This window comes from Brachyistius frenatus, unplaced genomic scaffold (assembly GCF_029030835.1).
Source record: "Brachyistius frenatus isolate BFR_SWC_R1_liver_20210118 unplaced genomic scaffold, ASM2903083v1 Contig_138, whole genome shotgun sequence".
Classification (NCBI taxonomy): domain Eukaryota; kingdom Metazoa; phylum Chordata; class Actinopteri; family Embiotocidae; genus Brachyistius; species Brachyistius frenatus.
Window position 1 is genome coordinate 485,686 of NW_027210737.1, and position 24,859 is coordinate 510,544.

The 24,859-nt window shown below is 40.4% G+C and overlaps 1 protein-coding gene across 4 annotated transcripts in view; it reads right to left on the minus strand.

Annotated features, from left to right (window-relative positions):
• phf14 (PHD finger protein 14) overlaps positions 1-24,859 on the minus strand; it is a 105,966-nt gene that overhangs the window by 51,218 nt on the left and 29,889 nt on the right. For 3 of the 4 annotated variants that reach the window (XM_069715104.1, XM_069715102.1, XM_069715105.1), the window contains exons 11-15: positions 24,569-24,664; positions 17,003-17,109; positions 15,765-15,896; positions 12,482-12,644; positions 1,303-1,365 (exon numbers count right to left, since the gene is read on the minus strand). In XM_069715104.1, the coding sequence (XP_069571205.1) occupies positions 1,303-1,365; positions 12,482-12,644; positions 15,765-15,896; positions 17,003-17,109; positions 24,569-24,664 (561 nt within the window). The remainder of the gene's footprint in view (positions 1-1,302; positions 1,366-12,481; positions 12,645-15,764; positions 15,897-17,002; positions 17,110-24,568; positions 24,665-24,859) is intronic. The other variant, XM_069715103.1, reaches the window with a different exon arrangement.

Here is a 24,859-nt window from a genome sequence, read left to right on the forward strand (position 1 = left end):
TCTTATATGTATGAATGGATACGTAGGAGGATAGATTATATGTATGAATGGATACATAGAAAGATAGATTATATTTATGGATGGATACGTAGAAATATATCTTATATGTATGAATGGATACGTAGGAGGATAGATTGTATGTATGAATGGATACATAGAAGAATCGATTATATGTATGATTGGATACATAGAAAGATAGATTATATTTATGGATGGATACATAGAAGGATAGATTATATGTATGAATGGATACATAGAATAATAGATTATATGTATGATTGGATACATAGAAAGATAGATTATATTTATGGATGGATACGTAGAAATATATCTTATATGTATGAATGGATACGTAGTAGGATAGATTATATGTATGAATGGATACATAGAAGAATAGATTATATGTATGATTATATTTATGGATGGATACATAGAAAGATAGATTATATTTATGGATGGATACATAGAAAGATAGATTATATTTATGGATGGAAGAAATATATCTTATATGTATGAATGGATTATAGGATAGATTATATGTATGAATGGATACATAGAAGAATAGATATATGTATATGTGTGATGGATGGATACATAGAAGGATAGATTATATGTATGGATGGATACATAGAAAGATATATTATATGTGTGAATGGATACGTGGAAGGATAGATTATATTTATGGATGGATACGTGGAAGGATAATTATATGTATGAATGGATACGTAGGAGGATAGATTGTATGTATGAATTGATACATAGATGGAAAGATTGTATGTATGAATGGATACGTAGGAGGATAGATTATATGTATTAATGGATACATAGAAGAATATATTATATGTATGATTGAATACATAGAAAGATAGATTATATGGATGGATGGATACATAGAAGGATAGATTATATGTATGAATGGATACATAGAAGAATAGATTATATGTATGATTGGATACATAGAAAGATAGATTATATGGATGGATGGATAAATAGAAGGATAAATCATATGGATGGATGGATACATAGAAGGATAGATTATATGTATGAATAGATACATAGAAAGATATATTATATGTATGAATAGATACATAGAAAGATATATTGTATGTATGAATGGATACGTAGGAGGATAGATTATATTTATGGATGGATACGTGGAAGGAAATATTATATGTATGTATGGATACGTGGAAGGATAATTATACGTATGAATGGATACGTAGGAGGATATATTATATGTATGAATGGATACATAGATGGAAAGATGTTATGGATGGATGGATAGAAATATCAGTGAATTACCTCAATTTTATCTTCTCTGTCTTCACAGATGGGAATTCTCTTCCTCTTTTGCCCTCTGGTTCTCTGTGAAACACAAACATTTCTCTTTTAAGTAGCAGCAGAATCATGACTTGAACTCAGTTTTCATTTGAATGGGTCTAAACCTCTGATCAGGTGAAGGGTGCAACTTTCCACCTTCAGAGCTTTAGTTGGATTTACTGTCTAAAATCTCTGAAGACAAAGTCCAGATAACAGAATTTCTGGGTTGGTGCAAATAGAGATCTAGGTTGCCCACAATTAAGACAAGGCACTCACAACGATAAGCTTTACAGGCCCTACCCTACCTTCTGGTGGGTGGAGCCAAAGGTAGCTTGAGGTGAAGATCTGCTGTTCAGCTGCCATTTAGCCCTTAGTTTTATAATTGGCGAAATCTATGGTACTCAATTAATTCTTTATCAAAAAGTAGGTTGGCCCTCTCTTTTCAACAGTTCTTTGTGTAAATAGGGCTACTGGAGAGTTGGATGACACCACACCTGCACACGGTAGCAGCTAGTGCTACATGTCCCAAGAATCAACACCCATCAGGAAAATACTGATTTTAGGTTCTTGCACAACAAACATGAAATAAATTGTACTTTGAAGCTTGATACTTTGCTTCCAAAGGGTGAATTCAGAAATCTAGACAAAACCCGGACTGATTTTAGTTGTGATTGTTTAGGACTTGTTTGACTTAAATTACAATCGTATTATATAACTTGTATTATTTTCTACATAATTTCATCATGATCATACTGTAAAGTTTTAAATTCTTAGTTATATACACCTATGTACTGGGGTATCTCTTGAAAATGATATCTCACTCTCAATTGGGCTTACTCTTCCCAAATAAATAAAGGTTTATTCAATTAATAAAATAATAAATGATACATGATGGATTAACACACTTTGATTGAAACTTTGGTCTTTCACCACAAAAAAATACTTCTTTACATTAGAAATAAATAACTTGATACATCTACATCATGGCTGAAACATAAACGTGCAACGTGTATAAATTAAGCCCAGTCTTGTGGCACTATTTTGAATGTCAAGAGTCAATAATGAGTCACATCCTGTCAGTCTGCCCTCAGTCCAAATCTCACAATGTTTGGTGTAGTTCTTGACCTGCGATGAGTCAGTAGTTAGCTTTTTAATATCTGCTAATTGCATTGCTGTGGATGGACAAAAGAAATGTTGATTGACTAGAATTTACATTAAAGTGTGCTAAGCTCTGTTTTTATCAAGACCATAGTGGCAAGAAAACTACCACAGTAAAACCATATTTACATGCCATTTGGTAAGTTTTTTTTTTTTTGGTACGGTCTGTTGTTTTTAGCAACACTAAAAAACCTGTTTTGAATTGTCCAAACAAGGTGAGTATGCCTGGTTTGTACACCACTGATGTTATACATTTAGTACACTTAAAGTGCCTCGGTATTATAGAGCTAAATGACGCACTAATTGAGCTAGTCACATACAGCTATTCTAACTGGTCTGAACAGTGTATCAAAAAACAGCTGACTTAAAATATGAACAGTCAGTAACATTATACAGAGGTGTACCAGGGAGGAAAATCAGCCCTGGATTTATCAGCTGGGACCGGACTCTCTCGTGTGCACCCAGAATGAGAGCACAAAGAGACTGCCAGTAAAGAGACGGACAGGGTCGGTAAAACTGGATGGTCCGATCCCAGAGTGCCGCTGCATTGGTGCCGCAGTGTGACCGATGGCCAGCACACCACTGATGTTATACATTTAGTCTCCTTACTAAGCACTTGCAACATAGTCACTGAAGGAACAAGCACCTGTTTACTCATCTATCTAAAAAAAATTCAGTATAAAACTTCATTGCTTTGCTGTCTCCAGCTGTGGAAAGCAACACTAATGTTAACTCTTGTTTTACAAAGAGTTTCATCCATCATTGTGTTTACTGCTCCATTCATCACAACAATAAATTAAAATACATGGCTTCTTCCTCTCAAGTGAGACTGAGAGCAGGCTGGGTGCTCCAGTGATTCGCTATCCTGTCTTGAGGTCCAAAGTGGGATTATGAGATGGGACGGGCCTCAGGCTGTTAGCTACCCTCATTTGATGTGTCTGTAGCACAGGACATAGACATCTTTGACATGACGTTAATGATGCCGTGGTGCATTTGTGAACCCTTTAAATTTCCTATATTTCTAGATGAAGAGAACCCATTTAAACTAATGAGACAAACATATGATGCATGGTCATTTATGCATCGCTGACAATTATCAAATATTCTAATCTGATGGGAAAAAGTGAACCTTTGCTTTCAGTATTTGTGTGATCCCCTTGTGCAACAAAACTAAAACTGTCGATCAGTCTTGTACATCACATTGGAGCAATTTTAGCCGATTCCTGCAACCTAACAGCTTCAACTCTGGAATGTTTGGGGTTCCTCACTGAATGGATCACTTTAGATCCTTCCAATCATATCTGTTGGATTACAGTCAAGACTTCGGTACGGTCTTTCCAAAACATTAACTTTATTCTTCTTGAACCGCTCTTTGCTAAAATAACTTGTGTGCTTAGCGTCTTTGACTTGCTGCCTGACCCACTCTCTCTTGAGATTCAGTTCACCGACAGATGTCTCGATATTTCCCTTTAGAAGGGCAGCAATGTTCTTTTGTAGAGCAGTGGCTTTCTCCTTGCAACCCTGCCGTGCAAACTATTGTTCACGGCATTTCATTATACATTCTACAAATCTGTGTTGTGAAGCAGAGACTTAGATGGATCGCTGTTCTTCAAGGTGTCCACTCACACCTGATTGTCATTCCACTGACTGAAAACACCACACTGTAATTTTACCTTTAAATGAATTCATACTAATCCTTGAGGTTCAAATACTTTTGCCACTGTCACTGTTTCTTATTTGTTTATCTTGTTTTAGGATGTGTGAAACTTTCATAATGACAAAAGGTCATATTTATGCAGAAATATAAAGTTCTAAAGGGAAGACATTTAAGCACCTCAGTATTTCTTCACAATTTTTGTTAATTTTTAAATGTTTTAAACTAAAAACCGTATTCATGGTACAGGTTGGATTTTTTTTTTTTTTTTTTTTTTTTACTGCAATGGAGCTATGGAACAATGTTTTTCAAGTGGATCTCTGTTGTGGTTTTAATGTTATGCACTGACATGCATGTGGGTGATGTGATTCTGCTATTTGTTTCATGATATTTCACTGATCAACAGATGATGGCAGTAATGTGCCAACAATCATGTCAACGTGTCAGCCAAGGCAGAGAATAAGACAACTTCTACCAAGCAGAGATGCAGAGAGAGGAGTCTACGTATTCAACACATATATTCACATATATGTGCTTCGGTTAGAAACACTGAATGTAGACATAGCTTTTGTTGTTTACATGGAGGACACCCTAGAATTCTCAGACAAACAAATATCACAATCAGCCTCTTGTGTATAATCCATGAGATCCCACGTTAGAGCACAGTTTTGGTTTTGTCATATGCTGTTCCTGCTCTCCTTACTGGTTGACAGAAGAGCAGGGTTCTCTCAGGGAAAGATGTCACTTTTTTTTCCCCCCTGCACCGACGACAGTTTAACAACATGTTAAGTTATGGACATTTAACTGTCAGATATTTTGTTTAAATTAGAAGTCAGGTATTAATATTCTGCTAAAAAAGTGGCATAACTGAACCAACTATAGATAGCTGCATCATCGCTTTACATCCTGAAATATATAATAATTAGCAGAAGGAAAAAGCTGAGTAAAATGTTGTTCGTAAGAAATGTGATTGAACAACTGATTGTGAGGCAGCTGAGTGCATCGATTCAGTGCGTCTATGTTTCCTCACCACTTATCTCTTCATTACAACCTGAGCCACAGCTCCACTGCTAACCACTTACTGCTCATCATGCTGTGGCACTAAATATGAGTGCTGAATATGGGAGGACACCAATGACGTTCTTTCTATGCAGGACTTAACAGCACTTGATGGGCAGAGGGCAAGATTTACCTCCACTAGACAGGTCTTCTGAAGGCTTTCTCTTTATAGGAGGCTTGTAAAAGGCACAAAGTACAGTATGAAAGAAACTTCTAATCAAACATCGTCTTGGTGCGAGCGAGCGAGTGTCTGAGCTACTGGGGAGAGTTTAAAAGGGGAAGAAAAATCGACAACATATTTAAACAGATTGTGAAAACAATTCCATCTGTCGCTTTTGGCTCATCGCTACTCAGCAGATGGAGCACTTATCATTAAGAATGCTAACTGCTAGTAAGCTGCCAATTGGCTCCCTCAGACCTCCGTTTCTCCTGCGACTGCAGCACCAAACAAAAGGCCTGACATTATTTAAAAATTTCTGCATTAAAGTAGTGTCTGTTAAAGTATTGTATTGGGCCAGCGAGAACAGAGTGCAGTGAAGTCGCTGGATCAGCTGAAAAATGCTCAGCCACACAGCACAGCTAATCTCAGGCTCTGCTCAGGTGAGGAAATTAAAACTGCGGGCAGTTTATAAATCCCAGGCAAAATCAATCTTTTAATTAAGTACATCAGTGCATCTTTAACAAGCATGAACCATTTCACACTGGATTAGAGAAATTAACAGAGCATAGCAACTGATAGTAACTAGATATATTAACTTAATTATCATAATTTTTTAGCTGATTAATGACATATGTTCATATAGGGGTATTTTAATGTTAGCACTGTGGTGAGTTGTCCATGTCCCCTTTATCACCACCTTAACTTAGCCTCTCCAGGCCCTTGACATTTCTCCCTAATTTGCCTTAAGAGTAGAACATGGCTGTAACATGCATCAAATTAATACATCAGGCCAGTAAAACTATTCACTCCCTTTTACTATTCTGCATATTTTTCTTCACCAATTCAACTACTCTGGAAGACATTAGGACTTTTCCACAGGATTAAATAACCCTACATAGGAAGGAGAAAACGAGCCGACACTGGTTTAGATAAAGACAGTATATCGACTGCATTTACATTGTCTGGAAGAATTGGTAATTTTTCTGTTCTTGTTGGGACAAACAATTGTAAAATGTCACCCCAAAGTCTGGACTGGATTAAGGCCTGGACTTGAACGGTCACTAACATTAATATTGTTATCTTCTATAACAGCAGGGTTCTGGGTTTCAGATCCTTATTATTAAGTCTTTATTAGAATATTGAAGGTATGTTCTGTCAGTTTCAAAAACATGATTTTGTCTTTATAGCAGACAGCTGCTGTAAATGATTTCCAGCATGTTTGATGTCAGGAAGTCTGAAACCTTTGATCTTTTCCACTCTCCCAGTTTATTTAAAGGTTTATAGCTATGACGGAGTTTTAGAGGCACATTGGAAAAAAGAAAATTAAGAGGAGGAAGAGTTTGTATTTCGACAATAAATGGAAATGTGGTGAAAAAGTGGAAATGTTGAGAATTAACACTGAAAATGTAATTTGAGTATAAAGTCAAAATGTTGAGAAACAAAGGAAGCGTGGTCCTGGCTCCACACCATCCAGACCAAACAACTGGATCAATTGTCCTATTGAGTCTTGTGATATGCTACCACATATCTACTTGTATTGCGCACAGGTAAAACTATTAATACCTTTGAATCTGGCCATTAAAACCAATTCTTAAGTACATTTGCAGTGCATCTACACAAAGCATCTTGTCGAATAATGTGCAAAGCAAGGATTTAGATTTATTCTCAGAAGTTTGACATTACTCTTGAAATGTGACTGTATTCTTAACATTTCAACTTTATTTTCAACTTTTTCCTTGAGAGCAACATTTTAAGAAAATGTGTTATTTTTCTGAATCTATTTTTGAGGGAAGCCACACAGGGATCGCGACAACTTCAACAGAGCAGATCAGCCGGGCAGAAAGTCAGAATGAAGAGAATCTGGTCAGTTATTTCAAAATAAAACACCCATGTGCAGACTCACAACACATCACTACATCACCATCGACCCCTGTCTTCCAGGAGAAGAAATGCGGTGCTGCACCAGGCTCTCTATGTGAAGGAGGATTCATGGTTTTAATGAATAAAACACAGCAAGCTGTATTAACTTTGTCTGTTGGCTGCAGCACAAAGAAGACAATAACACCAATAAACACAATATGGATAAAAAAGAAAGTGACGATCCTGTCCCAGGGGAAGATGCAGGGAAGACTCCACTGGTAGTGCATGTTTTGAAATACCAGCTCAGCATCTGTGCATTTCTGATTTCGGGACTCAACTGCTTTGACTCCCATTGACCCACATTTACAAAGTTGTTGGCTCATCTTGCAAGTTACCTAAAAGTAATAATTCCGCAACAGCTAACCATACCCAGTACTTATCATCTTCAAGCTCATTTTCCTTCAACTTGCATTTCTCCATTTGCTACCTTCTTCTCTTTTCTGTTAGTGGTGTGTATGCGCGACCCAGCGCACGTAATACGGTGACGTCAGTGCAAGAAGTAACATGTGAATCCACAAAAATCAGTAACGTTCTGAAAACTAATTATAAATACACAGAGTAATAGAGGTAGATCGAATGAAGTATAGACACGTCTCGAACTCAGCAGCTTGCGATAAAAGACCCCTAACGATTACAAAGGAAGCCTTTTAAGACATTTTGTGATTGTACATTTTTTAAATAAAAAGTAATACCTATTTGATCAAATTTAATACTAGACTTTTTAAGGTTCTGTGGGAACCAAGTTTTCACGCAAAAAAAAACAATACAACTGTCTGCAGTGTTCCACACAATCAATGTGGTAAGAAGATGATACACTGTATCTAAAACAAATAAATGAATTGTGACAAAGTCTCAGTGAATCTCACTCATCTAATTAAATCAATTTGTTCATTATTAATTATTTTAAAGCACAGAGATCTCAAACAGGAAAAACACATCTACTAATAGGAAAAGTATAAAACTAAATAATAGTTTCAGCTTTATGTGATTTATCAAATAAACATTTTATAGTCTCGGAGGATTCAGCGACACTACATGTGTCCTCAGTGGTAACTAAGCCTCCTTCTGCATAACCAGGGGTTTGTTTACATGTTTATTGCATTGTTCAAATGTGACATGCTGTTTGTTATTCTGATACCCTGATATCATTAATAAGAAATGCTTTGTCAGGATTACCTACGCTATTGCAAATAAACACATTCAGTTAATTTGTGCATTGATTAATTCATCATGGAGGGATAAATAAAACCTGCTAAATAGTGAGAACTAGTCGGCCTTTAAGTGAACCACACTGGAGTGTCTGTGTGTTCACTGTCCTGTCTGAAAAGGGGTATTTAACATGGTCTCTACCTTCAGTTGAGCTGTGTTAAATCAGACCAGCTGTGTTATGGAGCATTAATTTTACAGCCGTGACATTATGTACATGCTAAATAAAGAGTTGGGCTCACAGGTTGACTTTAAAAGGTTTTTCTCCAGCAGACACAAGCCACTGCACCCATGAATAACAGCGACAGGAGCTTCATCAAGGTGGCGGGGAGCTGAGGTGGGCCTTTTGTCCAAAGGTAAATGTGTGTTCTCACACACACACACACACACACACACACACACACACACACACACACACACACACACACACACACACACACACACACACACACACACACACACACACACACACACACACACACACACACACACACAGTAGCCTTGGAGGCCAGCAGGAGGTCGATTAGCCAGTCCTGATAAATTGAAACATGGCTTTAGAGAAGTGCCAGCTCCTGGGTGCCCTGGTAAAAGCATTAAAAATGCAAAGCAGGGTCCTTTTAGCGGCTGCCATTGCATGCCTTGCATTTGAAGATAAATGCTGCACTGAAGTGCCTCGCCCGAGTGGCTGTGGCTGCGAGTAAAATCAGAAGGCTGCTTAATCCCTGAGAGCTCCAGCAGGGTTCTCGGCACATGTCTGGGCCCAGGGTTTCCAAGCCTGAACAGAAAGCACATTAACCCAGACTGCCACTGTGCTCCAACACTCCATTATTTCCAAGACAGATAGAGTGCAGAATGCGGAGAGACCCTCATCCTTTCCTTTGTTCATTTCTTTATTTGTAACAGACCCTGCAGTCAGTCCTATTGGCTCTGCTGTGAGTATCCATCCCACCGGCACAGGAGCAAAACTCCCAGAAGTCCCAGGTGAGAGGCACCGGGTCACATATTGACAGAGGAAAAACAAAAGGGAAGTGCAAGACACCTCGGCACTCCCTCCACCAGCAAGCTGTCAGATATCAATCTGGAGTGTTTCCTGAGGGAGCAGACAAGCAGCTCTGTATCGCAAGATCAGAGCATGGCCGGCTCAGATAAGTTGGATCCAGTGAGGGGTGGAGAGATGGTTTTCTCCTCTCACAGCTCCACGTACTGTACTGGCACTTTTTATGGCTAAAGACAAAAAGTCGTACGGAAAAAGCCACAAGAGTTACAACACGGACACTGTAGGATGGTGTGAATGGTAGACAGAGTAAAATAAAAACCTCCGAAGAGGTGGAAGCTGGACTCCGAGGTCAAGGTCTATCTGTGAGCTCTATGGAAGAAGACCCAGGAGAACTACACCGTTAAATGAAAAGCGGACTGGAATTTGCTGAAATGCATATTGAAAAGCCCCGATGCTTCTGGTAGAATGTCCTTCAGACAGATCAGACAAAACGGGAGATTTTTAGCAACGCACATGAGTTCTGTGTTCACGTACAAAAGGATGAAGATATCAAAGGAAAGAACAGCATACCTGCTGTGGAACATGGAGGAGGCTAGCTTCTGTTTCAGGCTGCTTTGCTGCATCTGACACAGGGAGTCTTGAATCTGTGCAGATCGATGAAATCTGAAGACTATCAAGGAACTCTGCAGCCAAACGTGCTGCCCAGTGTCACAAAGTTCTGTCTCAGTCACAGTTCATTGGTCCTCCAACAGGATCTGGAGCCAAAACACACAGCTGAAAGCAGCCAGAGCAGATCAGAACCAAACATTGGACTGTTCTGATGTGGCCTTCTATGAGTCCTGATCTGAATCCTATCAAACATCTAAAGAGATGAAACATGCAGTCTGGAGAAAGACGCCTTCAAACCTGAGACAGCTGGAGCAGTTTGTTCTGGAAGAGTGGACCGAAGAACTGCTGACAGGAGACACGCAGGTCTCACAGAGGGACACGCAGGTCTCACAGAAGGACACGCAGGTCTCAGAGAAACACAGGTGAGACACACAGGTCTCACAAAGAGAGACACAGGTCTCACAGAGAGACACACAGGTGTCACAGAGAGAGACACAGGTGTCACAGAGAGAGACACGTAGGTGTCACAGAGAGACACGCAGGTCTCACAGAGGGACACGCAGGTCTCACAGAGAAACACAGGTGAGACACACAGGTCTCACAGAGAGAGACACAGGTCTCACAGAGAGACACGCAGGTCTCACAGAGAGACACGCAGGTCTCACAGAGAGAGACACAGGTCTCACAGAGAGACACGCAGGTCTCACAGAGGGACACGCAGGTCTCACAGAGAAACACAGGTGAGATACAGGTCTCACAGAGAGACACACAGGTCTCACAGAGAGACACACAAGTCATCTGTTTGCAGCCTCTAACAATATTAGATTAGGAGTCCCATCAATTTTGTCATCAATCAAAAAGCAGTTGGATTTGAATTAAACATGGAATAAACAATAAAAGATGCTCATCACTTTTGCCAGTCTCAAGTTACATCAAAGACAATTTTAGGTGTCTTCTTTTTTCATAAATGGGTACCAACGAATTAACCCATGAATTATTTCAAATTTTATGATAAAAATCAAAAATAGACATGACACTAGTTGGGTGAAAAGAAACTGGTACTGATAAATTGGCATTTGATCTCTGGATACAATTGACAACAAAAACATGAAACTACAACTGCTACACACAGTAAGTCTATTGAGATAGTTGAGCTAAATTTGTCCTGTCTAATCTGATGTTTGTATTCAATGTTGTCTATGATCAGCACCATAACTTTTTAAATATAGCAAGGACAACTGAGGGTTGAGAGACGGAACCAGAAACGGAATGAACGAAATGTGGAGACGATAAAATCGCCTCTCCATCCAACTAACATTAGGGCTCATTGGCCTCTTTAAATATTCATGTTTGATGCTTAAGAGCTGAAATAAAGTTTCTCTATTTCCAAAAGCTGTTTGGTTAGTGTGACATAATGATGTTGTAACTTGATTTAGTTTTGTATATTTGTTGGTGATGAAAAGGTGAAGAAAGTGATGTCAGTGGGCTCCATCAGAAATGCTGTCTGATGTCTCTGCTGATGGACAGCTTGATGTTTTCAACCACTTCTGTTACTTTGCATTTTCTCACTTCTCGCCTCTTCTTGTAAACTGGGAAAATATTGACTTGTTTTGATTAAACAAGTCTTAAATTAGCTTCAGCTAAACAACTGGATATATTTACACAGACAAAGCACTGTGGATTTATCTGAGAGACTGAGATGCAGGCTGAGGTTTAGTAGTCTGGCTTTTTGAGTTTTATTAGGTTCCTATATATTTCTATGGGGCTATTTTTTCAAATAATTATAGAACAACTAGAGTTCCTGTCGAGATAATTTAAACCTTAAGGTAAAGACAATGTAAAGTTAAATACTTGACAATGATTTTAAAACTTCCTATTTGTTTCACTTCCTTGCCACCAGGCTCTTTCCCTCCAGTTCTCCTCGCTTTCCTTTGTTCAAATGAAGCGATACAACAAAAGGATAACAACTACTTTTTGGGTCAAGTTAAATCTTTTTTTTTTTTTTTTTTTTTTTTCTTCAGTTTAAAGGGTTAGTTACATCCCGCCTCAGTTCCACCCAGAGCAGAGCTCCATCTGTTTGTGTTCTTTCACAGACTTTTGTATGCAGTCACACTGCCTTGCGTAACGAATGTTGATTTTGTACTCAGGGGAATGAGCTATCACCTTGTGTAACTTTGTGATAACCTTAAGAAGAGCGTGAGACTAATGAGAAGTCAAGTTAATTATTTGGAATCAATACAGATCTATCAATTAGCCAATGGTGACATCAATTGCACTCTTATTAGGATGGAGAAGGAGGAGGGCGTACAAACATTTCATTAATCTTGGCTGTAACGGGAGCTGTTTTTCATTCCTTTCTACTGATCACATTTTACATTTCCAGTGTGTCACTACACACCGTGCCTCTCACTTGATGTTTCTTGGGCTCTGGCGACATCTCCTGTGGGATGAATTTGATTGGTCCTTTGATCTGCCTCCTGGACCTCTTAGTGCCATCAGGTAACGTCTCCATGGCGATATCGGCTTCATCGCTGCTGGCCTGGTCACACTCGGAGCATTGCCTGAGGAGAAGAACGAGAACTTGTCTCACTGAGTTGTAATGATTTTACCACGCAAGTCTTTCCTGTAATAAACGGGCTTTCACGGCTCATTCTGATCAAAAGCTAAAAAACAGAAATTTCATATGCCAATATGCCTTTCTGTTACTGAGGGGTTTTTGAACTTTTCAGACCAGCGGTCTCCAACCAGTAGACTGCGACCTACCTGGTGATCAAAGGAGCTCTCAAAGGAAAAAGGTTGGAGACCCCCGCTTTGGACTGTCCTTAAAAATACATACACATGTTCCGCTAATTACTTTCCGATTCAAGTTCAGTACTCTAGACACGGGCATAAAGATGGTAGAAATCTTCTCATCTGGTTTCAAAAATTGGACTCAGTCCATCAAACAATGATTATTTATGATAAATAGATTGACGAGGGTGGATAACAAAGGTGTTGAGGGTCCGATCCTGGGGGGACAAATTCACGGTGCACAACTCCATGAATGTCAAAGCATTTCTGAAGCACTTCTCTGTCACACTCTGTTGCAGAGTTAGACATTACATTTGATATGTATTTCTGCCCTCTGATGTCACCGATGCACCTGAACCAGAGGTCACAAGAACATGTTCAACTCAGGGGCTGTTGTTGATCAAGCAAAGAAACTTGGAATATTTACTCACAGGCTGGTGCACGTCATGCAGCAACAATCAATCGCAATCTTAAGAAATGCAGCAAGAGAAAAGTTGTGACACCTGTGTGAGAGTTTCAATGAAAAAGGAGCACTCTAACCTTTATTAGCAGAAAATGTATCACATGCCCCGTTGAATGAGCCGGCATCCCAGTGGTACCTAATAAAATGGACACCGAGTGTATAACATTCAACGTTCAACCTTTCAGTTAGCAGCAGTATACTGGTACTGATGGTGGACCAATCAAAACAGGGAATGGATAGAGCCTTCCAATCAGCTTCTCTGTTTGTTGTGACAAACAGCTCAGTAGTCTGTTTTCCCAGCGGTCTTTTGTACCGCCACAACTCTGTAATTAACTCAGACTTTGCATGCGCTCACTTTTATCATTTAAATGGTTCCTAATTTTCAGCCAATAAACCAAAAGAGCTTCATGCTCATTTAATTCAGAATCTAAATGAATTACTCCAGTCAGACTGCTTGTGTTACACACATACAAGCATGTCCTGTATGGGAACACCAGCTGCATCTCTTCATTTCTTTCATTCAGAAGAGTAAGAGCAAAGATTCCTCCTCTTTCTTCAAACAGTGGAGGAAAAGAATATCTTGGAACGATCACATGTGGAGAGACAGATGCATTAAATCTCCTCTCCAGATAAGGAACTGCAGTGGTTGAGAAAAGAGACTGTAACATTTCCACCAGCTCTGCATCTGTCATGTAGTAATCCTCATGCCTCTGACTGTCCACAAATGTCAGGACTAATATGAAGAAACTAACTCTGGATCCGAATGTCTTTCTGCTCCTACAAAACACAGAGTGAATATAAAAAGTGTCCACATTCCCATGATGAAAATGTCTCATGATGTACTATAGACTAGGCTTGTCAAAAGTATCTTTTCTTAAAGCATCAACTCTGTATCCGTGGAACAATGGACAACCATTATGTCACAGATTTGACCATACAGTACTGAAACCTTGACAAAACCATCCAATTGGTGGAGCTTATTGTTCATTCATGTTGATGCTGATTAACACAGAGGACACTATTAAAAGAAAAGTCAAATATGAAAGGAGAAGGAGAGGAGGAGAGGAGAGGAGAACTCGGAAGACAAAGGTTGTTGATTCTGTTATTCAAAACTGAAAAGATCTGACCTGCGTCACTAAAAGGCAACACTAGACACGCGTCCAAAATGCACAAGGATGCTGTTCTGTTTATTGTGGTTGAGATGTGACGACACGAGTCTGACAAATCACAAGTGAGAGCAGCTTCTGTAACGCAGGTAGAGAACGAACAAAAGCAACAAAGACAAAAAAAAAAAAGAAAAAACCCAGGGCAACAGTTGTTTGTTCAGTTAAAGGTGCACCACAATGAATTATTGAAAAGCATTAAGTGTTTTTGATACATGAATGGATAGTTTGATTACTGACTTCTGTACAAATAGGAACTATTTTTCTCAGGACTTATTTAAGAAAATGTACCTTCTACTGAGCTTCATGTTGGCTGCACACACTGATGTTCAGCGGATAACTAGCTACATTCATTGAAGCGTTACTTGTTTATTGTCAAAGCAGATTGTTTCAACAAACTTAATAAAGTTGGTCACTCCATTAGTAACACAAAAATTAAGAGTGTATTGTGATAAATCATGTTTGGTCCAAATTACTACAGAAAGATGATTGGTATGAGTATGTCAGGGGTCTCCGACAGAAGATGAAGGAGCTCTCGGAGGAACAAGGTTGGAGACCACTGGTGTACGTAGAAAGCAGGAAACATGAATTTATGTAGCAGGCTTTTTCATTTAGAAACAGGCTGCACATTGTCTTTACCGTCATTGCTGTCCTCCTGTTGTGCAGCATGGTGGGAGCTAGCAGACAGTCAGGCCTGACAGAGCACCATATTGATACGCTCGTGTTCCTTCTGAGGAAGCTTGTTCTCTTCAACCCCTCACTAACGGCTCCCCATCACAGCCTGCTTATGCTTCTGTTACCTCCAGCTTACGCCAGTTTTCTGCCTACGAATGGCGAATGGCATTTTAAGCAAAAATACCATTCGAATAGTCTGAGAACAAAGCTAGGCTCTGATCTGCTTCACTTTCACATGACTGCGCGTAGCTGTGGTAGACAGATGATCTGCACCTCAGTTTTATGTATTTTTTTGAGGGAGTTCCACACAGAACTTTTGAGTTGTCGTCGTCTCTGCACGTTCTCCTTTTCGTACTGTAGCATCTAATCTCACAGTGTCACACACGTTTTACTAAAACCTGGCAGGAACGTCTTCTTTTTTTTCTTCTTTTGTTGCTTAATGGCATTTGGCAAATCACTTTTAGGTGCATTTCCTCCACCCTCTGGCGTATTAACACATTACCCTTAGGCGCCACTAAAAGCAAGGAAATGTGTGCCCATGTACACACTTGACCCCTTACTTCCCACCCCTGTATCTCCATGTGCCTTACCAATAGCTGTTCTTGGTCTTCTTGGGCATTCGTGTCAGAGGTGGCTCCAGGCATCCCAGGTGGTAGTAGAGCTTGCAGGTGTCACAAAGCACCAGCAGATGTTGGTCCTGGTTTTTCTTACAGATGCCACAACTACAGAAATACATCATGTAAAAATGGGTGGAAAAGGCCACATGTGAGGACTTCTAGTCATGACTTTGAAACTCTAGCAGGAACTACAGAATTAAAGACAATTATAACAGCGAGCGGCAACTTGGGGGTTCAAGCCCTTTTCACCCTACAGAAGGAGCAGCGAGCACCTTTTACAAACTTGGTTCAACATAAAAAAAAAAAAAAAAAATCTTAATGACTGGACTAAGGTTTTAATTCACGGCACAAATTGCACCATTGTCATTGGCGAAAGAAATTTCAAAATAGTTTTACACACATGGTTTACTTTGTTATGAAACATAGCACAGGTTTTTAATGATTGGACAAACTATTTTAGCTTCATAGTCTGATTTGTATTAAGCCACATTCATTTGTTTGCATTCGTAGTGCTCTCTAGTTGTTGAATGAAATTGATTGGACAAATCGCTCCAGTTATAGACAATTATTGGTCAATATCTTGAAAACTACATAAGAAATCAACAAGCTTTATACAACTTTTATTAAGCTTGGTCCAATGATGATCTACAGATAATTTGGTGGTGATGTAGGAAAAGTGTGTTTTCCAAAAAACTCAAATTGGCAGAAAATCCACCATTGCAGACCACAATGGTCTAGGAGGGTTTTTGGCAGACAAACTGAGCTGGACCTGTGTGTCAAATTTCAAGTCAATCAGACTTAAGATGTGAGGGGCATCACCATTCAAAAATGGAAATTCTGACCCTTAATTATAGCGTCACCATCTGGCTGGTTGGGGTCATCTTTCTTCAGAGACACATGCGCAACATTTCCTGTTACTGTGGTAAGTTTCATGTTTCTCAGTCATTGTATCTCACAGCAATTTGAGCCACAGCAGAAGACAAAGTATTATGATGAACCACTACAAAAACAAAATCCAACGCCCTGTTCCAAACTCATCCCCAAATGGTTTAAAAACAATGATGGACATATGCAGTGAAGCACATTGTTTCTGCCTCTGGCATTTGGTAGTATTTTTTTTTTTTTTTTTTAAAAGCTCTTTTGTCATTTAACCTTATATTTGAATCCTATCTTTTCTTGCCCTGGCATCTCTCAAGACACCGTGTGTTCACCTGTAGAGGATTGCTGGCAGGCTGGATGACTTCCCTTGGGTTCCTCCTTCCTTCTTGCTAGGCTTCCTCTCTTTCGGGGCTTTCAGAACAGCTGGAGTGTTAAGTTTCTACCAAAACAAAACAAGAACAGCTTTAACAGTCATGAACATCACATTTTCCTTCCAAAAACAGAGGTACTGTTGCTGTGTAACAGCATGGTCTACGTCTAATTGCAAGAACGTTTCCTTTGATAAAAAAAAGTGCTTCTAACTGGAGCGGTCCATGGTTGGGTTTATGGAATAATGAAGACACTGTTTCTGCAGACAGGTTGCTGTTGAACTTTAAATGTCCTTTCACAACATAGCGAGCACAGCAAACCAGTAAACAACTCTGAGAACATGCCATTTCAGGTCCTTTAGCCTTCCCTTTGTTCATGGAGGCCTATTTTTGTTGGTACATGGGTAGCCAGTCATTAATGAGTTATGCAGGCTTCACCAATGCCATTTTCATTGCACATGAAAGCTGTGGTAGTGGTTACTAGGAGCCGTTACCGTAATGTTTTTCAGGACAAATTTATAAATTGGTTTATTCAGAGGTCAAATTATTTGTTAACTCAACTTCACTCCAACTGTAGAGCTGCACCAACATCCTCCACGCTGCTCAACATTTTTCTGTTGCCATTGGTTCAGAGATGTAGCTGTATCGTTTGTTTTTAATACAAGTCATTACATTTTACTAACTGTTGATTGGCACATATAAAAAACACACAGGGACACAAAGATGCCATTCACAATCTGTTCTCCACTACTCACACTCTGCTACTAATACTTAACTTGGGTTATGATCATTGAATATTTCTCAAACTGGCTAAAATAACTGCCTATGACCGGAGCCAAAGTAAGAGCTCGGCAATATATTGATATCATATCAATATCATGAAACAGAACTAGAAATCCTTTTAGGTTTTGAATATCATTATGTTGTGATAAGGTATAAGTGTGGTCTTTTTGATAGTTTTAAAGGATGAATTACAGTAAAGTTGTCATTGTTGCTATATTGTAGCAGTCAAAGTATTTAGGTTAGGTTAGGTAGTTACTTTATTAATGCACAAGGGGAATTTTTTTTTCGCTACAGCAGCATACAGGAAGTAATAAGATAATAATAGAATAATAGAAAAGCAATAAAATAGCAGTGAAAAATATTAAATATAAAATGCACAGTATATATCTATATATATATTATATACAAACAACCAAGAAACACAGACAACAGTGTTATTGTTGTGTGATGGATTTTGCCAGAGGTGAGTTATTGTACAATCTTATTGCGGTCGGCAGGAATGATCTCCTGTATCTGGAATGATCTCCTGTATCTGTCCTTGTGACAGCAGCTGGAGGAGTCTTTTGGAGAACGTCCTCCTCTGTCCCTGCAGCAGGTGGTAGAGATGGTGGTCAGGATTACCCAATATGGATAATAGTTTGTTCAGCGTCCTCCTCTCCACCACCTTTTCCAGGCTGTCCAGTTTGCAGCCGATGATGGAGCCGGCCTTCTTAACCAGTTTGTTAAGTCTGTTGGTGTCTCCAGCTCCAATGCTGCTCCCCCAGCAGACTACTAGAAGTACAATTCACTGGCCACAACAGATGGTAGAACATCTCCAACATCTCGCTGCACACATTGAAGGATTGAAGTTTCCTCAAGAAAAAGAGTCGACTCATCCCCTTCTTGTAGACAGCGTTGATGTTGGTCTTCCAGTTCAGTCTGTTGTCATGGAGACACCAGGTACTTGTACTCCTCCACCATGTCCACCTCCTCTCCCAGAACTCTCAGCGGTTGTGGAGCCGTCGTCTTCCTCCTGAAGTCGACCACCATCTCTGTGGTCTTGGCCACGTTCAGGAGCAGGTGATTTCTTCCCGCCCACTCCACAAAGTCCTCCACTACTGCTCTGTACTCGTCCTCCCGTCCATCCCTTATACACCCGACCACTGCAGAGTCATCAGAGAACTTCTGCAGATGGCAGGACTCTGAGTTGTACTGGGAGTCAGTGGTGTAGAAGGTGAACAGGAAGGGAGACAGAACAGTTCCCTGAGGAGCTCCAGTACCACTGACCACCGTATCAGACAGCACACTGCCCAGACGGACAAGCTGTGGTCTGCCTGTCAGGTAGTCAGTGATCCAGGAGACGGTGGACGTGTCCACCCCCTCCACCTCCCCTCCACCTGCAGCTTCTCACTCAGCAGCAGTGGTTGGATGGTGTTAAATGTACTGGAGAAATCAAAGAAAGTGATTCTCACAGAGTCACCGGTTCCATCCAGGTGAGACTGAGCTCGTTGCAGCAGGTAGATGATGTCATCGTCCACTCCCACATGAGGCTGGTACGCAAATTGCAGAGGGTCCAGTGAAGATTTCACCAGCGGTCTGAGGTGGGCCAAGACCAGCCTCTCCAGCACCTTCATCACATGAGATGTGAGGGCAACCGGACGGTAGTCGTTGAGGCCGGATGGAGTCGTCTTCTTAGGGACTGGAACCAGGCAGGACGTCTTCCACAGCACCGGGACCTCCTCCTGCTTCAGGCTCAGGTTGAAGAGGTGTTGTAGGACCTCAGCCAGCTGGACGGTGCAGGTCTTCAGGACCCCGGGGCTGATGCTGTCAGGTCCTGCAGCCTTGCGCTGGTGGAGTCTCTCCAGCTGTCTCCTAACCTGGCCAGTCGTCACAGAGAGGGAGGAGGTGGGGGGGGGGGTCATGGTGTCGATGGAGGAAGAACCCTTTGAGATTGAGGGCTCTATGCAGCTCACCAGGGGGGCAGAGGGGGGAGGGGGAGAGGCAGCAGAGGTGTTTGGGAGGTGTAAGGTGTGGAGGAGACAGATGAGGGTGGTGAACTAAACCTGTTGAAGAAACAGTTTAGCTCATTGGACCTCTCCAGGTTCCCCCTGGTTGTTCCTCTCCAGGTTCCCCCTGGTTGTTCTTCTCCAGATTCCCCCTGGTTGTTCCTCTCCAGGTTCCCCCTGGTTGTTCTTCTCCAGATTCCCCCTGGTTGTTCTTCTCCAGGTTCCCCCTGGTTGTTCCTCTCCAGGTTCCCCCTGGTTGTCTCTCTCTCCCCTTGAACCCAGTAATCTCCTTCATACTGGTCCACACCTCCCTCACGTTGTTCTGCTGGAGTTTGGCCTCCAGCTTCCTCCTGTAGGAGTCCTTGCACTCTCTCATCTTCTCCTTCAGGTTGTGCTGAACTCTCCTGAGCTCCTCCCTGTCCCCAGACCTGAAAGCTGATTTCTTCTGATTAAGAAGCACCTTCAGGTCCCTGGTGATCCACGGCTTGTTGTTGGGGAAGCAGTGTACAGTCCGGGATGGGACGGTGGTGTGTTCACAGAATGTGATGTATTCATCAAACTGTGACATTTGATTTGCAGTAGGTGATATTATTGGACAGTTTGAGAGAAAATTTTATGTAATAATAATAATAATAGAATAATAATTCTGTATTGGCTGCCTTTTTTTTTCATTTTAGAAATAAAAAGAGTCTATGACAGTTTTTCAAGTGTTTTGTTTGTTCAAAACAGGTTTAGTTGTTGAAGGATTAAACTAGTTGAACAGTCTGTCTCAAAGCGAACTTGTAGACTGCTGTAGCTGACATCAGTTGATATAAAGCAACAAAGAGTGAAGTGACAGTTTACTGACATGTGCTCTGTGTTGCCTGACAGTTTGGACTGTCTAAATAATGTTCGTCAAAGTGCTGCTGTAAACGATCTCTAACAGCGAGCTGTTAGTAAAGTTAAGACGAGAACTTGTTGTATGTGGCAGGAGGAACGCAACAGCAGAGAGCCGGTTTATTCACTCCTGCATCTCAGGTGCAGCACTGCCATGCAGGTTAATTAGAAAACTTATCTTGTAGGGACCGAGTCTGTCACTAAACAGACAAGGTTCTCCCTGAGGAAGCTCTAATCTGAGCACACTCGCTCTGCCTGCAGCGCCGAGGGAGCGTCCCCACAGGGAGACCTGATAGATGGGGAGACAGGTGACCAACGCACAAGGGCCTGCTGAGGCTATCTCCTCAACCTGGACCAGTCTGCCAGTGTCCCACCACCACAAAACGTCTCCACTGCTGATATGGAGCAGTTTCAACATTGTTAACATGCTTTATCAGACAGATGAAGAAGTTTAAAGGTGCAGATTATAAATGGTGAGTAGGAGCCGTAAGGTAAACAGACGGGATTTAAGCTGTCTGGCTTTCTGCACGACTGCTGCATCGAGAGGGAAAACTCATCGAAAGATTACAATGTTGGAGCCAACAGGGCACTTTCTGTGGCAGACAACATTTACATCCTATTAAATACAGTAAAATAATAAATATCAAGCAGAGGAACAATATATAACTTGAAAACAGCTCCTTCATGACATTATTGGCGAGTAAAGGTTGTGTGCTTCAGCTGTAACATGAATTCATAGATGTTGTCATCTTTGGGCTTTAAAGCCTCTGATATCTGAGGCTTTGATCTAATAATAGACTCTGGGATACAACCGCTTCCATGGCTTTCACAGGATACATGTCAGAATCCAATAATAATGACAGCTACTCCACAAACTCTGTATGCAACTAAATCGGCTGTACAGCTCAATTCCATTTTACCGACAGGTAACATGAGAACCCGATCCTTCAACCATAAGCTGAAGCCAAAAGTCGGAAAACGTGATGGTACTTTTCTATCAGGTAGAATAGATCCTGTAGGTGTCTGTAGGTGTACGGAGACTTTTTGTGTTGGAGTCAGATTATCAGGGAAAGTTACAGACCAATAGCCAGAATGCAAACAGAACATTTGGAAAGAAAAAAACTCAAACTTATCAAAGCAACTCAACGGCAGACACCTTCATCTGTACACAGAATTGAAGGTCAGTTGTTTGAACTTTATATGAACATGTCCTCACAACATTTAAATCCTGAAATGGTATGTAACGCCAGCTCAGTGCTGCTGGTTACCAGGCTACCATCATTATGGTTAAGTCTGTCATAACATAATGCTGTGCATGCAGTTGTGTGTAAGCAAACTGTGTGCAACGAGATTATATCATGGAATCATGGAAATTCAGTAATATTGGTAATGACTTGCCACAGTTCTGCTATTGTGACATCCCTTATCTCAACATGTCAGTTGTGTTCAGCTCTAAACTTTAGACACAAACCTAGAAAGCCACATTCACAAAAGTTGTACAGCTACTGAAGGAAGTCTTTTGGTGGTGTTTACATTTGTTATGAACCTTTCCAGTACCACCAAACATAAACCTCTTCTTTTCAGAAGATACAACTGTTCACAGCTCAAAGGGTCAGAGCTCTCCACTGAACAATATACAGAACATGTACTTACTGAAACTATGTTTGATCAACAATGAATTTGAAGCATTTCAGCATTTAATATCTTTGGGTTCTGGATTATTAGTCAGACAAAACAAGACATGGAAATGTTACCTTCAGCCCTGGGCCATTATGATGCACACGTTTCACCATCTTAGATTTAGTTTTTAAGTGATTAGCCAGTTCATTGTAAAAAATAACTGACAGATTAATTCATATTCTAAATGTGATTGATTTCCAAATATCTATTGAAACAGCTCAAGCCCCTTTTGAAAAAAACAAAACAAAAACATATATATTCAGTCCAATCTTCAATATTTTATACAACAAATAATACTTGTGACTTTTGTTGTATGGTATCATTTCCTTCTGCATGGAACATTATATATTTGTAGTTTGTAGATAGTCAGTGAATTGGAAGAGGATGCGTTTTCCTGCCTACAGACAGATCACCTGTTTAGGCCGTATTCAGGAACAGTCTTAGCTCTCAGTGCCCTCAAAGCACCTTTAACTCGCATGAGATGCTTACAGGTCTAATTTTCTTTTTTTTTAACTGGACTGCACTGTAAAACGTATCCGTGCTATGACATCGTCAGCCTGGTAGCTGTCTGAGTATCGTGGTGTTCTCTGGAGGCTGCTGGAAAATGTCTTCTAAGTGTTTTGTTGTGAAGTAGCCAGGAGTGTTAAACTTTCAGGAGCACCAGGAACAAAAGCACTGACTGTGTACTGGAAGAATGATGACAGTCCCAGTTGGGGACATCAATAATTCCTGCAAATACACAGGCAGGATGACAAATAGGAGATGAAAATGTGGCAGATAGATGACACAAAAGCATGCGGTGCAGTGACTGATGTTGCTACTTAAATCGTGCATGTTCATAATTAGGTGATTTATGGTGGTCATTGCAGATTCACCAGCAGTCTCCTGAGTTCCTGTCCATTCTGCTGCCTCGCACCATATTAACATCATTTCACTATTTATCTACATGACTCGAACTCTCAACGACCGCACTTGTAATAAAGTATTTTATGGATCTAGCTGGTACTTTTACCACTTATATAGAACTCTGTCCCAGGTACAAGAGTGATGTCTGCATAATTAGTTTATGACAATGTGTGCATTGAACACTCCCAATGGCCACGCTGCTGTTCCCTTACTTACATCGTTAGCCAGTTAGCCGTTAGCGGTCTGCCCGCACACTCCACCGAAAATATGAGTGTTGCCTAAAATTGTCAGGATCGTCCAAATGTCAAAGTCCCAACTTTTCAACACCTTATGGACTTATGACTTATGACACTGAAATGCCCTGAAGAGCCTGGGAATTTGGAGGATTGTGATTGGCTGAGAGGTGAAGCGGTAGAACAAAAAATAATCAACGAGGCCTCATCCAACAAAAACAATACTTTTAAAATTATGGGGGAAATTCAATTTGGACATTTTTCTGTTCGAAGTAAAATTTTTACTATGAAAAAGAGATTTCATAACAATAGTTTTGTTAATTAACTAAATTATTTAACTATGTATATTTCATTAACATATTTTACTTTTCAGTTTTATCAACGTATATACATAAGTTTGGCATTTTGTATGATTTTGTGTGTAAATTTCAGACAAACAAAAAACACCACATCAGGCATAGGCTAGCATCACGCTGTCTGTCCAAAACCAGTTTTTTGCATCAGAATCAGATCAAAATCTGATCTAAACGCAAGTCATTAAAGTCATCTGTATTATTATTATTATTATTAATAATATATATATATATATATATATATATATATATATATATATATTTTTTTTTTATAAAGCCCTTAATAGCAACTTGCCATCATATATCACTTCCTTTTCAAATTGGTTCTACATGTATTATTCGACTTCAAGTGACTGGCTAATGCTTGAACTTCTACACACAGCTGAGAAAATTGCCTTTAGTTTTTGTGCAAGCGCACACAAGGAGCAGTGGAAGGCTTTTACCTCCACAGTTAGTTAGTCGTGACTTCATGGTAAATGATGGGCCAATCAGATTGTAACATGAAGCGATTTCCTGAACAGCTGAGATGTTACTAACTGTATCACCCACTGTTGGTCACCTGGGTTCCTACTCACAGTATGGATAAAACCTCACAAGTCATTGCTACCCTAAAAATGTGAAGCCAATAAACAGGAGTGTTGTGCAAACAACTGATGCCAGAGCAGGATGGATGGAGGGGGAAGAATAAGGTAGAATCAGTGATGGTGGTGGTACCTGGCCCAGGATGCCCCCCATCAGAGTCCACATGGCCTGGCCTTCACTGCGCAGCTCTCCGTTCACATTGAGCAGCTCCTCCAGAAACTCACACAGCTGCATCAGGAGAGAAAAGGCAACACAAGAGTGAACAGAATATTGATATCGTTTCAGTCTGTGTTAAGTGCAGAGCTGCAGTGAGGACATGGTTAGCCTAGCTTAGCCTAGCCAGCTTCAGTTCAAAGTTCAAAATACACCTCCCAACAAATCTAAAGCTCAATCATTTACATGTTGTCTCTCATTTGTCTCAAC